The 17,071-nt window shown below is 46.1% G+C and overlaps 1 protein-coding gene across 1 annotated transcript in view; it reads left to right on the forward strand.

The window, feature by feature from the left end:
- CSMD1 (CUB and Sushi multiple domains 1) overlaps window positions 1–17,071 on the forward strand; it is a 5,088,256-nt gene that overhangs the window by 3,597,439 nt on the left and 1,473,746 nt on the right. The window contains exon 34 of the mRNA XM_069235813.1: window positions 13,228–13,431. Coding sequence (XP_069091914.1) covers window positions 13,228–13,431 — 204 coding nt within the window. The remainder of the gene's footprint in view (window positions 1–13,227; window positions 13,432–17,071) is intronic.

A 17,071-nucleotide genomic window follows, 5' to 3' on the forward strand; every position in this document is an offset into this window, starting at 1 on the left:
CCCAGAGAGGTGGTGCCCTACTTGAAGGAGGGAGTTAACACACGCCAGGAGGTTCAGGGGTATGAGGTAGCTCCAGTGATGCACAGGGTCCCTGAGGTGGATTGGGGAACTGGCATGGGGAGTCATATTCCTACTGGTGGGAGGGACACTCTACTGACTCTAGGTGAGAGTGACAGGGAGAGGGGTTCCCCCCAAGTAGAAGTCCTGGTTATGGAGTGTGAAGACATCCCAGAAGAGTGTGGGTTGAGTGTCAGGGACAGTCAGGTACTGTCTCACCAGTCTCAGGAGGGTGATGTGGGGTGCTTTGTCAAAGCAGAGTCACTGGATGGTTGGGTGAAGGGTACTTTGGTTAATTCATGTGAGGGGCTGAGTGATGTAATTGCTGGAGAGCATATGTCTAGTCCTTATTTTCCAGAGCTATGCCAACACCAGGTGGAGTGTGAGTTCTCTGACCCCAGGGAGCTTACAATGGAGGCAGACTTCTGGGTGAGTACCAGAGAGTCTGAAGAGGCATTTGGGGGTGCTCCTGAGAGGAGTGGTCTAGGTAGTTCCCAACCAGGTGAGGTAGGGAAGGATTGTAGTGTCCCAGGTAGGTCCCAGTGTAGTGGGATGGGTGAGGGACCCCATGTCCAGTCTCAGAGGAGAGGGAATGGGGATGGGTTGAGGCCCAAGGTGCCCGAGATCCGGTCCCAGGTCCTGGAGGGTTCCCTGCGGGAACACCAGGAGGGGAGCCTAGCCTGTACCATAGGGCCATCTGTTGAGGGAGACCCCACAGTGTCAGGAGAACTTGGGGGGGCCGCTGTAGCCAGCGTCCCACCAGTTCTGGTGTCTGGCAGTACCACTCCTAGTGAGGGGGTGCAGAAGTCCAGACAGAGGGTTGAGGGGGGGTTGCGGACCCCAGTGGAGAACCTGGAGGGTCAGGGGTCAGCTCTGAGAGCAGAGCCCCCCATGAATGACCTTGGTGAGACCATTTCTGGGTTGGGGGGAATCCAGACTCTGTCAGATGGGCAGAGGTCAGGAGACCTGCGCCAGCCAGACTCTTGTGTGGCCCTTCGGGACAGTGTGTCCCTTGAGGGGGGTAAGTGTGCCCCCCTGGAAGTCCTGGTGTGCCAGGCAATGGTTCAACCGCAGGGTGGTGACTCTGGGTTGAATGATCAGGTTCAGGGGGTAAACTCTGACCTGATGGGGGGTAAGTGTGCTCCCAAGGAAGTCCTGGTGTGCCAGGCAGTGGTTCAACCGCAGGGTGGTGACCCTGGGTTGGATGACCAGGTTCAGAGGGTAAACTCTGACCTGGTAGGGGGTAGGTATGCCCCCCAAGAAGTCCTGGTTTGCCAGGCAGTGATCCAGTCTGTGGGTACAGGCCCTGGATTGGGAGGCCAGGTTAAGGGTGTCCCCCCTGACCTGGAGGAAGGGGCTACTGCTAACAGTGCCCCTACCATGTTGTCTTCTGGGGGGGCCACTCCTAGTTGGGTGGTTCAGGACCCCAGAAGAGAGGGCAGGGGGAGGGAAGCCTCACCCCTGGCCCTGGTCCAACCTGAAGGTACAGACCCCAGGTTGGAGGATCAGTTGCAGGTTAACATCCCTGCACTGATGGAAGAATTGTGCAGGACTGCTTCTACAAGCACCCTGACAGTTTTTGACTCTGGGGGTGCCGCTTCTGTAGGGAGGTTACAGAGCCCCAGAGGGGAGGACCAGGGTCAGGTTGTCATCCCTGACCTGGTGGAAGAGAGAGTGGTCAAAGGGTGCCAGGCACCTGGGGCTACCACCCCCCACTCTCCACAGTCACAGTGGTTAGAGAGGCCTGAGGTCGGGCTCTCATCCCTGACAGTTGTCTGGGGCCACTGTGGCTTGCTGTCCTGGTGGACAGAGTTGCCCCTGGGGGGGGGAGGACGAGAGTCACACCCCGGGGGTGGAGTGGGCAACACCACTGTGTTGGCCCTGGTGGTACTATCTGCCCATTGCAATACATCTGTGAGCAAAGTAAAGTTAGGTGTTGCACAGATGGTGTCTGTAGATGTGGAGAAGGGTTCCCCATGGGTTAGCTTAGTGGGCCCTGAGAGTATGGACAGAGGGATCCAACTGGAGTCAGGAAGGCGTAGAACTGGAACATGCCCCTGCTGTTGTGGGCCTGGGTCCCTGTTCTATCGCCCCAATCAGGGAAGTACATCAAGGTATTGATTGTTCTCCCCTGGCTTTAGGCTGGTAGGGGGTCGTGTTGGACTTTTGCTTATGCAGGGTCATCCCCAGACTTTTTTGCCTCCTGCCTCCTATATTTTTCTGACATGTTGCTGTTGGCTTTTCAACTCTGAGCACTTTACCACTGCTAACCAGTGCTAAAGTGCATATGCTCTCCTGTTTAAATTGTATGTAAGTGGTTTATCCATGATTGGCATATTTGATTTACTAGTAAGTCCCTAGTAAGGTGCACTAGAGGTGCCAGGGCCTGTAAATCAAATGCTACTAGTGGGCCTGCAGCACTGGTTGTGCCACCCACATAAGTAGCTCTGTAATCATGTCTCAGACCTGCCACTGCAGTGTCTGTATGTGTATTTTTACACTGTAAATTCGACTTGGCAAGTGTACCCACTTGCCAGGCCTAAACCTTCCCTTTCCTTACATGTAAGGCACCCCTAAGGTAGGCCCTAGGTAGCCCCAAGGGCAGGGTGCAGTATATGGATAAGGTAGGACATATAGTAATGTGGTTTATATGTCCTGACAGTGAAATACTGCCAATTTCGTTTTCACTGTTGCAAGGTCTGTCTCTCTCTCTCATAGGACAATATGGGGGCTACCTTTAAATATGATTAAAGTGTAGATTCCCCTAGAGAATAGATGGACAGGTGGAGTTTGGGATCCCTGAACTCACAATTTAAAAATGCATCTTTTAGTAAAGTTGATTTTGAGATTGTGCGTTTGAAAATGCCACTTTTAGAAAGTGAGCATTTTCTTGCTTAAACCATTCTGTGACTCTGCCTTGTTTGTGGATTCCCTGTCTGGGTCAGTTTGACAGTTGGGTTGTTTTTCACCTCACACCAGACAGTGACACAAAGGGAGCTGGGGTGTGATCTGCATTTCCTGATTAGCCATCTCTGCTAGGAGGGAGGGGTGGAGTGGTCACTCTCATCTGAAAGGACTGTGCCTGCCTCTGACAATGCTGTCTCCAACCCCCTGGTGTGTGTCTGAGGCCTTGCCTGGGCAAGGCAGGATTTCACAAGAAGGTGTGAGCCCCCTTTGAAGAAAGGTGACTTCAAAGACTAAAATGGGTATAAGAAGGGCACCCAAACTTACAAACTTTAGAAACACTTCTGGAATCAAGGGGAACCTCTGCCTGGAGAAGAGCTGATCGCTGAGGAACAAGTGCTGCCCTGCCTGTGACTGTGCTTTGTGGAGCTTTCCTGCAGTGCTGCTTCTGCCAGAGTAAGAGGGCAAAGACTGGACTTTGTGTGCCTTCCATCTTGAAGAAGAAATCTCCAAGGGCTTGATGTAGAGCTTGCCTCCTGTTGTTGAAGTCTCAGGGATAGCAAAGACTTCTTCCTGCCAGCACCTGGAGTCTCTGGAGAGACCCCTACTCTGCTCTGTGGTGCCCTTCCAGTTCCTGGGACCCTGAAAGGAGAGGCTGGCAGCCTAAGGACAAAAATACACGCACCGAGCGCCGTGCGGAGAAAAGATCGACGCGAATCCGATCGCGGCTGAGAAAACGACGCGACGCCGGTTCCGCAGCTGAGAAACGACGCCGCAGGAAACGCGACCGAAAAACCGACGCCCGGAGCAGGAGAAACGACACGCAGCATCGCTGACGGAGGCTGAGAGATCGCACCCTGCGCCGCGGGACTTTCGGATCGTCGTGTGGCTGGCTTTTTCAACGCGCACCGCCGTGCCGAGTTGTTTTCGACGCACACAGCCGTGCAGGGTTACTTTCGACGCACACCGCCCGTGCGGGGTTATTTTTGACGCAAACCAGGTACATTTACACGCTAGCAGCGCTAGTGTGTTGTTACAACTACCTAAAGACTCTTTTTATTTTAAACCTTTTAAAAATCATAACTTGACTTGTGTATGTTGGATTTTTGTCGTTTTGGTCTTGTTTTGTCTAGATAAATATTTCCTATTTTTCTAAACTGGTGTTGTGTCATTTTGTAGTGTTTTCATTGAGTTACTGTGTGTGTTGGTACAAATACTTTACGCCCAGCACTCTGAGGTTAAGCCTACTGCTCTGCCAAGCTACCAAGGGGGTAAGCAGGGGTTAGCTGAGGGTGATTCTCTTTTATCCTAACTAGAGTGAGGGTCCTTGCTTGAATAGGGGGTAACCTGACTGTCAACCAAAGACCCCATTTCTAACAACAGTCTTTCTGTGGGGCCAGTCAACAGCATTCTAAGTAGTTTAATCCACCATAACTATAACCATTAACCTTTGAATGATCATTGCATAGTAAGTAAAGATAGACATAATTTATTCAGCAATACACCTCAATTTTAATCATGAGAGCATTCTGTCTGTCCTGGCATCTAATTTAAACAATATTGCGTTCCAATCCACACCATGCATGGAATGGAATGACCTATTGCACCATGCTGTGTCCTTAGTACGGTGATTGTGGCTCCAGTCCATTTTCCCCCACATCCCACAACCATGGATCTTGTTCTGGGGTGTCCCCAGCCCTCTATCCTATTGCAAACGTGCACTTGGCCAGTCCCAGGGCCAGGTCTAAAAATCTGGCTATCTTTTAGTATTTTTTAAATTTGGACTGCCCCCTCAAGAGATATATGTCTGGTGATAACAAAAAGGTTGCACCGTGACATCACTCAGTAAGGAAATTACCTTCATCCAAAACCACATTCCAATAACAAATGATATAAATCTGCCTGAGGGGTCCACAATGGGGGCACTGATTCTCTGCATCCCAATGTATCCTGGCTATTTTAGCCAAGGACAAGTATGTTAGGTATAGAAAAATGAATTTGTGTGTATATGAGTGTTAGACTGTTCATCCTTGGCGTGCTCTCCCTTAACTTTTTTCCTCTGTTACCCAGGTTGTTGATGCGTGCTGGACACTGATTTTGCAGTTTTTGTTACTCTTGGCACTTTGCCACTGCTAACCAGTGCTAAAGTGCAAGTGCTCCTGTACAAAATGTGGATGTGATTGGTATATTTGATGTATTAGTAATTCCCTAGTACAGTGCACGAGAGGTGCCCAGGGCCTGTAAATCAAATGCTACTAGTGGGCCTGCAGCACTGATTGTGCCATCCACATAAGTAGTTATGTAATCATGTGTCAGACCTGCCACTGCAGTATCTGTGTGTGCAGTTTTTAACTGTAAATTTGACTTGGCAAGTGTTCCCACTTGCCAGGTGTAAACCTTCCCTTTTCTTACATCAGACACCCCCAAGGTAGGCCCTAAGTAGCCCCAAGGGCAGGGTGCAGTGTATGGTTAAGGTAGGACATATAGTAATGTGTTTTATATGTCGTAACAGTGAAATATTGCTAAATTTGTTTTTCACTGTTGCAAGGTGTGTCCCTCTCATAAGTTAACATGGGGGTTATCTTTAAATCTGATTAAAGTGTAGATTCCCTTTGGGAGCAGATGGACATGGGGAGCTTGGGGTCCCTGAGCTCACAATTTAAAAATACTTCTTTTAGTAAAGTTGATATTGAGATTGTGTGTTTGAAAATGCCACTTTTAGAAAGTGAGCATTTCCTTGCTTATACCATTTTTGTGACTCTGCCTGTTTGTGGATTTCCTGTCTGGGTCAGTTTGACAGTTGGACTGGTTGCACCTCACACTAGACAGCAACACAAAGGGAGTTGGGGTGTAGTCTGCATTTCCTGATGAGCCATCTGTGCTAGGAGGGAGCGAAGGAGTGGTCACTCATACCTGAAAGGGCTGTGCCTGCCCTCATTCAATGCAGTTTCAAACCCCCTGGTGAGTGTCTGAGGCCCGGCCTGGGCAAAGTAGGATTTCACATTCAAAAGAGACTTTACTTTGAAGTAGGCCTATTTCAAAGGAAAAATTGGGTATAAGAAGGGCACCCAAAACCACAGACTTTAGAACACTTCTGGAAACCAAGAGGAACCTCTGCCTGGAGAAGAGCTGAAGAGCTGAAGAAGAAGAGCTGCCCTGCCTGTGACTGTGCTTTGTGGAGCTATCCTGCAGTTGCTGCTTCTATCAGAGTAAGAGGGCAAAGACTGGACCTTGTGTGCTTTCCATCTTGTGAAGATCTCCATGGGCTTGATTTAGAGCTTGCCTCCAGTTGTTTGAAGTCTCAGGGACAGCAAAGACTTCTCTCTGCCAGCATCTGGAGTCTCTGGAGAGACTCCTACTCTGACCTGTTGTGCCCATCCAGTTCCTGGGACCCTGAAAGGAGAAGCTGGCAGCCTAAGAGGAAGAAATCCATGCACAAAATGCTGTGCGGGGATAAGATCGATACGACTCTGATCGGCAGCTGAAAAATCGACGCGCCGCCGGCTTTGTGGCTGAAAATTGACACTCGGCTGCAACGCGACTGAAGAATCGACGCACAGAGCTGGAGAAACGACGCGCAGCATCGCTGACGGAGGCTGGGAGATTGCGTTCCACGCTGCCTGGTTTTCGGATCATCATGCGGCTGGATTTCCGACGCAAACACCGCTGGGCATGTAAAAACAACACAAGGCCTGCCCAGACCTGAGAGTGCTGACCAGATCAATGCATCGCTCTACTGCAGAGGGAAGAAATGACGCATCTGATGCAAGGTTCCGCTTGTGAGTGGAATCGACGCATCACAAGCCCTTTTTGTCGCATACTCACCTGTGCAGGGTTATTTTTACCACACCCAAGGTACACTTGCACTCTAACAGTGTTAATGTGTGTTTAAAACTACATCTAGACTCTTTTTGCTTTTTAATTGACAACTTGATTTGTGTATTGTGGATTTTTCACGTTTTGGTCTTGTTTTGTTTCAATAAATATTTTCTATTTTTCTAAACTTGTGTTGTGTAATTTTGTAGTGTTTTCATTAAGTTACTGTGTGTGTTGGTACAAATACTTTACACCTAGCACTCTGAACTTAAGCCTACTGCTCGAGCCAACCTACCCAGGGGGTAAGCAGGGTTTAGCTGAGGGTGATTCTCTTTTACTCTGACTAGAGTGAGGGTCCTTGCTTGGACGGGGTAACCTGACTGCCAACCAAAGACCTAATTTCTAACAACGAGCTGATGATTTCTCCTAACCGCCATTACATATTCTAAAATGCTTGCCAATTCAACATCCATCAGTTCACTATGGAGGTTTGTCCCCAACTGTTGTTTAATCTTTGCAAGGTCTGAGTAATAAGCAGGTGGTAACATGGGATACAAAGCCAAGATTGTCCTTCTGCCTGTCCCTAGTGTCAGCAGCAACATAAGTGGTGTTCTGAAGGACCAGTAACCCAGATTTTCTCACAGCACCAGACAGTGCTTCAAATGCTAAAAAGTGATACGTCCGTAGGCGGGTCTCCTCTCACAGTCCCCTAAAGGAATGTATTAGCCATCTAATTCCTGCATCACTCTCTGGACGGGGAAAAGGTCAACCTTATTGTGAGAGTCTGTAGATGGCACCCTTGTTACCATCCTTTTTACCCACAAGATATCTGATCTAGTGTAGGAAATTGGGTTACTGGATGGGACGGTGATACTCTTCTCAAGCAGCAATCATAACTCCTGTCAGAGTGAAGCAAAAAGGACCTACAAATTAGCCTATGCTTAACCCTCTGGTAGCTTGGCACGAAACAGTCAGGATTAGCTTAGAAGCAATGCATAAAGTATTTATTTAGTTATAAAGTCAAACCACAACACTAGAAAAATACCAAACAAATTTAGAAAAAAAGAGTGAAATGTAAGTTATGAAATTATATCAAAACAATAACAATCCAATCAGTAGAACCAAAGTCATGAATGTTTTAAGTTTCTATTGAAAATAGCACCAAAAAGCACAACACGTAGTTATCTGGTCTTGCTGGAGTGTGGTAAAGTCACAAGTCAGGCTAACCATGATGGAGCAAGGGTCGGATACATGGACCAGGTTTGTCCCACTGAAGATGTTTTCTTCTCTGAGTCCAAGATGACATCCACACAGGAAACTGCAGTGGAGCTTTGTGCTGGCATGTGATGCGAGCAAATGTTCTTGGCAGGAGGCACAGGTTCGAGGTCATGGATGGTCATTGTTCAGTGCACAAAGCCAGTCATTGATGGAGCTTCGAGTTGGTAGTGATACGGATAGGTGCCATTGGTGCTAACTCTTGGAGCAGAAGCGAAGAGCAGGTCGTCGCTGGAGATTTGTGTCAGCGGGCATCGAGGATGGTGACCAGCCAATGCAAGGAGTCGCTTCATGGTCCCAAGTAGCACTTCTGAATAATTACCTCAAACTCAGGATTTGTGGTTTGGAGGCCAGAGGAGTACACTCTGATGATAGCTAAGGGGCCAGGACCTGGAGAGGCTTCTCTTGGGAATCAGTACTCATTCCAGCAGGGGCCCGTAACAGGGCTCATGCAGGCTAGGTGGGTCCAGTTGGTGCTGGCCAGCTGGGCAGTTGCAGGGAGGCCCCTGGAAGCTTGTAGTGTCTCTGTAGCACAAGCAGAAAATCAGCCAACTGACCTATGGAGTCACTACTAGGGAGCGTATGTTCAAGTCAAGCAGGGCAAGTCTTCCTTTTTTGGACAGCAGCACAGTCCTTCTCCTGAAACCTCTATAGGTTCAGGAGTGTTCAGATGGAAACTTCTGAATGTATGACTTGCACCCCCAGTGCCAACCTTTGGGTGAGGCATGCCCTCTTTGTCTAACCTTTTCCCATTTCTGGGTGTGTGACTCCAAACTGTTTCAGGTAACGAAAGGCAGGCAGGCCTATGTGTGAGTTGCATTTGTCAGTGGCAGGCCAGCAGCTTTTAGAAATCAGGAAGGGGGTGGGTGAAGCCCTGAGGCTGTCCCTGAAAGCTCAGGAAAGCTGGGTACAACCCTCAGGACATCCTGCTCAGGAGAGGAGCAACCAAAGCCCCTTTGTCCCTCTGTCTGCAAGGAATACACAAAATACCATAGGAGAGCCATTCACAGTTGTGACCCTGGCAGTAGGGCACATTTATGTTAGGCAGGAAAATGCCAACTTTATAAAAGTGGTATTTTCGGAATAGTAGCTTAAAATTCAGTGTTCACACTAAAGAGGTCTCTAAATTAAGATTCAAAATAGGTGAAAGAAGTATTTCTCTCTCTGGTCCCACACTGAAGTTATTACTTGTTAATTATAGTGAGGTGACTGAGGGCTAGTCTATGAGACAGGTAACCTTGCAACAGTGAATACAACTTTAGATGTTTTTCAATGCCAGGACATGTAAAATGTAAATCCACATGTCTTAATTTTTAAATACCATGCACACTGTCCTGTGAGTGGTTAGGGCCTAACTTAGAGGTGACCTATAAGTATTAAAAAAGGTTTATTTTGCCAAGTAAGTGCTATATTAAAACTGTGCTTCAGGCTGCAGTGGCAGGTCTGTGACATGTTTTACATAGCTACTTTAGTGAATGGCACAATACATGCTATAGCCATTAGTTGAATCAAATTTACAGGCTATGGGTACAAGTAGTACCATTTACTAGGGACTTAATAATAAATAAACGTTTACTATGTTTTCAAGGGCGAGGACAAAAGAATGGGTTCAGCAAAAATCTTGAGTGACCCTGCGGATAGAGTCTGGTCCCACACTTGAGGTTTGGAAAGTATGGTACTGCCGCTGGACCAATGAGACTTTCTCCATGTTTAAAGGTAGACAATTTTGAGACTGTGGGCTATTATTGTGGGGATATGTTCTCAACAAATTACTCACATAGGAACTTGTCAAGCCAAAAAACGTTTTCAATGAGAAAACACGTTTTACCTGTGGTATCAATGACACACATCATCAGGATTTACCATAGAGAAACGCATGCTAGGTATTCTAGCAGCAGTTAACCAGCATTAAAATCAAGATACAGGCCAATAGAATACCCAAACCATTTTATTAAAATAGTAATGTTTTGAAAAATTAGTATTAAATGACAACAAAATCTAAAAGCATTTCAAACTTTTAAATTGTAGCCTCCGGTGTCCTCTCCATGGAGCATTCTCTTTAGCACTTTCCCCCCCCCACTTAACTTTTACATTCAGACGTATTTTGGAGCTCAAAATCTTTCAGCTAGGCATCACATGATGTTGTAGATGCAAATGGTACTGGAACCTCAAACGTCCTACCAGAAAACTTAAGTAGGCCAAACTGGCATATCTTGGTCCCTGTGATTACATACTTTTCAGGGATCTGTGTAAACTTTTTTCAATCTCCCGGGGGAGGAGGGTTGAAAAATTGCAAATTCACAGCTTTTTGTAGGTGCTTGATATCTTTCTTCTGGACATTCTCAAAGCTCTCAGACAGCTAGTTAAGAAGCAATGTCACAAATGACAGCTCAACCACTCACTGCATCAGTGCTCCAACTAAGTCCAGTCCAGTTCACTCCAAACTGGTCAGCGGGTTCTTTGACACAGAAGCCATTTTCTTGCTGTATATGCCCCCTTGACAACAGAACAGAAGGATAGCTGGTCTTATACATGTGAATGTCCTCCAGACCCTGGGTAAAAGTAGACAGGTGGTAAAGCTTCAGTTCTTCCTTCATGCAGAGACATCCTCAAACAACCTCTTGTAATCTTCACTAAGGTGGTCATTTTGACTTCAGTGGTCTTTACACAGACTGCCAAAGCCGCAGGTGGCAGAAGACCACCAGTGCTGGCGGTCTTCTGATCACCATATTACAAGTACTGAAGGATTTCACTGCCACACCACAAGGACTCTGCCCGCGGTATTATGAGCAGCAACACAATGTGGCGGTGCCCTGATGGCGGGGCGCTGCCAGAGGTGGAAGCGCATGTTCCCATTCCCTAGTGGGTGACCACCCCACCGTACAAGGTTAGTCGATCATCTAACAGGGGAGGGGTGTGGAGGTGGGGGGAGTTGTGTATGCATGTGTGAATGTAAATGTGTATGCATGTGTGAATGTAATTCTGTATGCGTGTGTGAATGTAATTGGGTATGAGTGTGTGAATGTAAGTGTGTATGCATGTGTGAATGCATGTGTAATTGTTGAAGTGAGTGCATGTTGGTATGTTTGTGTGAATGTGTGCCTGTTGGTGGGAGTGAATGCGTGTATGTATGCGTGTTGGTGAATGCGTTTATGTATGCGTTTTGGTAAATGTGTGTTTGCGGGGTGCGTGTGGGTGTGTGTGTGTATGTGGAGAGGGTGGGGTGGGGGAAGGAGGGTGCTGTCTTGGAAGGGGGAGAAGGGAGTTGTCTGCCGGTGACAGGAAAGGAATCTCCTGTCGCAGGCAGCCTTTCTAGCAGGGTTTTCATGGAGGTGCTACTGCCGCGAAACCCTGGCAGACAGGCAACTCCTACTACCGCCAGCGGTCTTCAGTGGACAGCTGGCCCAGAGGTACTATCCTCTGGTCCAACTGTCCTACCGCCCTGCTGGTACCAGCGGAGATGTAGCAGTTTGGCAAAAGCCAAACTGCCACACTCGTAATGTGACGATCTTCACCGGCAGCCATTGGTGGTGAGACTACCACCGCAACCCTGGCGTCTTCGGACTGCCACTGTCAAAATGAGGCCCAAAGTCTGTTCTGAGAAGCTAGTTGTGGGACGTCTGTGTAAAGTGGTCACTAGCAGTGCATCACCCACATTGGAGTGTCCTGTCTAGATGAGGAAACTTTTTTTTTAAATCAGCTCTGTGCGGTATGGAAATATGGTAGAAATACAGCCTCCTTCACTGGAGGCCAGTGAAACCCTAAATGGGAGCAGAGTACATTTAATGCCACACTTCTGCATCACACATAAAAAGAGGAATTTGTCTTTTTGGACTGTTTTTGTGCAGGAATGTATGCCTTCCTGCAGAAAACAACCCTGTCTGCAACACAGGCACCCATACACCATGGAAGAAGGGTGCCTATGTTTGCATTAAGCAACACACAGTGCTCCAGCACTAGGAGAAAGCGGAAGTGTGCCAATTCTTAGTAAATATGACACATTTCTGTTCTCTCCCTTTCACTCAATGCAATGTAGCAAGTTACCTTTCTCTGCTGTGTGTAATATTGATCAATCTGCCTCTCAATTAACTGCATGTGGTGCAAGGGGCTACATTAGTCTACAAAGTTACTCTTGACATGAATATCAAATGTTTTAAACTCTACAACCCTGTTATTTTTTTAGAAATATTTTTTCAGTACTCATTTACGAGGCCCTAGCAGCACACTGCACCACCAGAGTGTGTTTTTTTTTTACGCTCTGGTGGCGCAGTGTGCCAGCCCATATTTCCAAGTCCACGCAAACCCATCTTGCATGGCTTTTCGTGGCCTTCTTAGCATGGACCCTTTCACGCATAACACTACTTGAAAGGGGTGTTCTATGGGTGTTGCTTGGGGCATTCCCACGCAACACCCATGGAACCCGAAGGAATTTGATGCACTCTCAGATTTACAAGTCTGGGTATGCATCAGATTTCTATGCCTCTCAGGGGTGGCGTAAGAGTGATGCAGCGTTTGGAATTTATTTATTTCTTCCTGTTTTTTCCACTTTGAATGTGTGCTGCAGTGTGCAACACACATAGAAAGAGGAAAGCACCTCTTGTAATTGTTTTTGTGCAGGAAGGTGTCCCTTCCTGAAAAAAATACAATCATCCCCACAATGCAAGCACCCTTGCACCGGGGGAGAGGACAGAAATGTGCCAGATCTTGTAGATATAGTGCATTTCTGCCTTTTCCTGGTGTCACCACCATGCGCCATGTGCCTTGTAAATGAGGCCCCAAGAGTTGGTGCGTGTGATGGTGTATGTGTTTTATGTTACACTGTGATAGAGGACAACACGTACTTGGCCAATGCACCTTAAAGCCAGGGCACACTTTAGGGCAATGGCCTCTAGTAACCTATCAGGTTCAGCATATTAATAAAACATAATGCTAAAAACAAAACTATTTAATGGTAAACTCAAACTTCGCGAGCCTTTGAGACAGAGTACCCTGTTTTCCAACCTTTAAGTTAGGGTATCCGTCATTGCACTATATATTATAAATCAAGTAAAAATAACGAAAATCTTTAATGCATTGCATTGTGATACAGCTGTGTTTTTCAAAAGACTGTTATTTAAGTACGTTATGTAATTGCGTTTTTTCATTAATAACCAAATATCTGTATCCTTTTCATAGCCGTGCCACGTACCAGTGATACGCAATGCACCTCTGTTCCGGAGCCTAGGTATGGAAGGAGGATTGGTTCAGAGTTTTCTGCCGGTTCTTTAGTACGTTTTGAGTGCAGTCCTGGTTATCTCCTCCAAGGATCAAAAGCAATCAGATGTCAGACAGTGCCTAATGCCTTGGCACAGTGGAATGACACAGTTCCAAGCTGTATTGGTAAGGAAAACAAATTTATATTGAGTTAATGTATTGATGGATAGATGTCAATTAATAACAAGCATGTTCCAAACCAATGGAACTAACTTCTTTTTTTGCATATGAGAATGAACGAATGGGTGGGTTGTTACAAGAGTGAGTGGATGGGCGAATTAATTATTTTCTGCTTGCTTTCAGCTGAATATAGAACTTACAGTTGGTGCAGCGGGAAGGCGACTCTATTGTGAGGGTTGGTCAGACTCGCAAGGTTATTGGAATATCCTTCTGGAAGGGTTTTAGCGGCTGTTAGTTCAGAGGGGTGGTCACAATACTGGATGGCCTGAGGTGTCACAGAACTAATGTATTATGGTAGAGCATGAGCTGGGTCAAGATGTCAGGTACCAGGGACACAGCATGTTAGGACATTTAGGTCATTGAGACAGCTCTTTACAAGTGCACTTTTGTATTTAAAGATCAGTGGGAACAGACAGAATATGGAGGTCACTCTGTAACTTCAAACACCAACATTCCCACACTTGTATGCTGTTTAGCTACATGAGTTGTCAGACAAATTGACAGACAATTGTCCTGTGTATGCAAAAAAGGAAAAATCTACTTTCTTCCAATAACACTGAATTAAACTATGGAATAAAGCTCTAAGGGTGCTGGATCCAGTGACGTTAAGTAGGTGGCCTCTGCTTACATTACAATGATCACATGGTTTCCCTGACATAAGAGAAATGTGAACCAAATTAGCCATCCTATTTCGTCCCTATTAAAAGCATATTATAAACTGTATCTGAACAGAAATCAGATTTCACATATGAGCTCTCTGTTAGAGAGCCAGTGGCTAGAACTGACATCTGAAAAGATGACATTGTTTCTCTGCAGCATAGGTTTGTGGGAAAGGTAATATATGCACCTTTAGATGTTATTTTCACATAGAGCCACAGCAAAAGTGAAAGTACAAATGTGTATGCCACTTGGGGGAGGCATGATTGGTGTGGGGCAGTGGGAGTTGCATTACACGTTATCCTGACTCCCTCCGGCCTACTCACTTTATTATTCAACTCATCTGCAGCAGTGCAGAAGTTTCATCTTACTCTCCATCAGCACGTAACTCAAATCTATAATTTGCATGTCCACAAACTACCAAATTGAGGTCTAGCGTCATGCACAGGTACACTAACCACAGATGGGAAGGGAATTTCACTGCAAGCACACATTTCTAGACAGGCTCTTATGTTCATCCATTTTCTTGTCTTGCAGTAAGCCCCATTCTGCTCTCCACAGATATCTTTTGACCTGGCTCACCACGAAAGCCCATTACCCATCTAAAAGACCAAGCTGCCTGATCTTGGGAAATCAAATACTGGTTTATTCTAATTATAGCAATGTGCTTTTACCATGTGTATGTATAGCATCTCAGTAGAGAATTGGGAGCAAGAGCCCATCTGCTGCAACAACTTCACAAAAATTCAATGTTAAGAGTATTTGCATGATTAATTAAAATCTTTGCAAACACATAATTAGCAGATAAACATAAACAAAATGTCTCTAAAACTTGTCCAGGTATAAAGTCACAAATATTGGAACACAATTCGCCCTAAATACGTATGAATAATATTGTGAAAAAAAAATACCATTAAAACCAAAATATAGAAAAAATGTAATCTATACTTTCCTATAAAATGCATTATTTATAGTTAGAAATAACAGTCGATACTGCAAGATATAGCAGCAATATGTGGCACTAGCTCCTGTTAAGAATTTAAAACCCATCGCACTAGTAGTGCCCTTAATAATGATACATAATAAGATCCTGTCTGGTGATTTAAGTCAAGGGTCTTTCATGCACTTCCAATTTTTTTGTCACCAGTTTTAGGAATTGTATATACCTGCAGTTCGAAGGGGTATCCGATGACCTGAGACATGAAATTAGTGCTTTTCGGCATGTTCTCACATGCTACTGGTTACAAAATGTTTTTTTTAAGAGCTGCTTCCTATTTTTCAGTAATGCTGGGCATATGCAAGTTAAATGGATAATATTTTCTTGCCTTGTTGAACACAACCTACAAAGAGTACTTTTTATGTCCTGGATCCAAGGCATTTATTGCATGAGAGAGACTAGGCAGGATACTGAAACACAACATGATAAAATAATTTTTTGAAAGCTTGGCCATCCTGCCCTTAAATAGGGCAGTGGTTTAAGAATCTTGTATTTGTTGGACTTTTTTGCTTATGCAGGGTCATCCCCTATCTTTTTGCCTCCTGCCTCCTATTGTTTCTGACCCGTTGCTGTTGGCTTTTGAACTCAGAGCACTTTACCACTGCTCACCAATGCTAAAGTGCATATGCTCTCTGTGTAAATTGTATGGTTAATTTGGGATATTTGATTTACTGGTCAGTCCCTAGTAAAGTGTACTAGAGGTGCCAGGGGGCTGTGAATCAAATGCTACTAGTGGGCCTGCAGCACTGGTTGTGCCACCCACATAAGTAGCTCTGTAATTATGTCTCAGACCTGCCATTGCAGAGTCTGTGTGTGCAAATGTAAAAGTGTACCCACTTGCCAGGCCTAAACCTTCCCTTTTCTTACATGTCAGACACCCCTAAGGTAGGCCCTAGGTAGCCCCAAGGGCAGGGTGCAGTGTATGGTTAAGGTAGGACATATAGTGATGTGTTTTATATGTCTAACAGTGAAATATTGCTAAATTCGTATTTCACTGTTGCAAGGCCTGTCCCTCTCCTAGGTTAACATGGGGGCTATCTTTAAATCTGATTAAAGTGTAGATTCCCTTTGGGAGCGGATGGACATGTGGAGTTTGGGGTCCCTGAGCTCACAATTTAAAAATACATCTTTTAGTAAAGTTGACTTTAAGATTGTGTGTTTGAAGATGTCACTTTTAGAAAGTGAGCATTTTCTTGCTTATACCATTTCTGTGACTCTGCCTGTTTGTGGATTCCCCGTCTGGCTCAGTTTGACAGTTGGGCTGGTTGCACCTCACACTAGACGGTGACACAAAGGGATCTGGGGTGTAGTCTGCATTTCCTGATGAGCCATCTGTGCTAGGAGGGAGGGGAGGAGCGGTCACTCACACCTGAAAGGGCTGTGCCTGCCCTCACACAATGCAGTCCCCAACCCCCTGGTGAGTGTCTGGGGCCTGGCCTGGGCAAGGCAGGATTTCACATTCATAAGAGACTTTACTTTGAAGTAGGCCTACTTCGAAGGAGAAATTGGGTGTAAGAAGGGCACCCAAAACCACAGACTTTAGAACACTTCTGGAAACCGAGAGGAATCTCTGCCTGGAGAAAAGCTAAAAAGCTGAGGAAGAAGAGCTGCCCTGCCTGTGACTGTGCTTTGTGGAGCTATCCTGCAGTTTCTGCTTCTGCCAGAGTAAGACGGCAAAGACTGGACTTTGTGTGCCTTCCATCTTGAGACAAAATCTCCAAGGGCTTGATTTTAGAGCTTGCCTCCTGTTGATTGAAGTCTCAGGGACAGGAAAGACTTCTCTCTGTCAGCACCTGGAGTCTCTGGGGAGACTCCTACACTGCCCTGTGGTGCCCATCCAGTTCCTGGGACCCTCAAAGTAGAAGCTGGCAGCCTAAGAGGAGGAAATCCATGCACAGAGCGCTGTGCAGGGAAAGATTGACGCAACTCCAA

This window comes from Pleurodeles waltl, chromosome 5 (assembly GCF_031143425.1).
Source record: "Pleurodeles waltl isolate 20211129_DDA chromosome 5, aPleWal1.hap1.20221129, whole genome shotgun sequence".
In the NCBI taxonomy this organism is placed as follows: Eukaryota; Metazoa; Chordata; class Amphibia; order Caudata; family Salamandridae; genus Pleurodeles; species Pleurodeles waltl.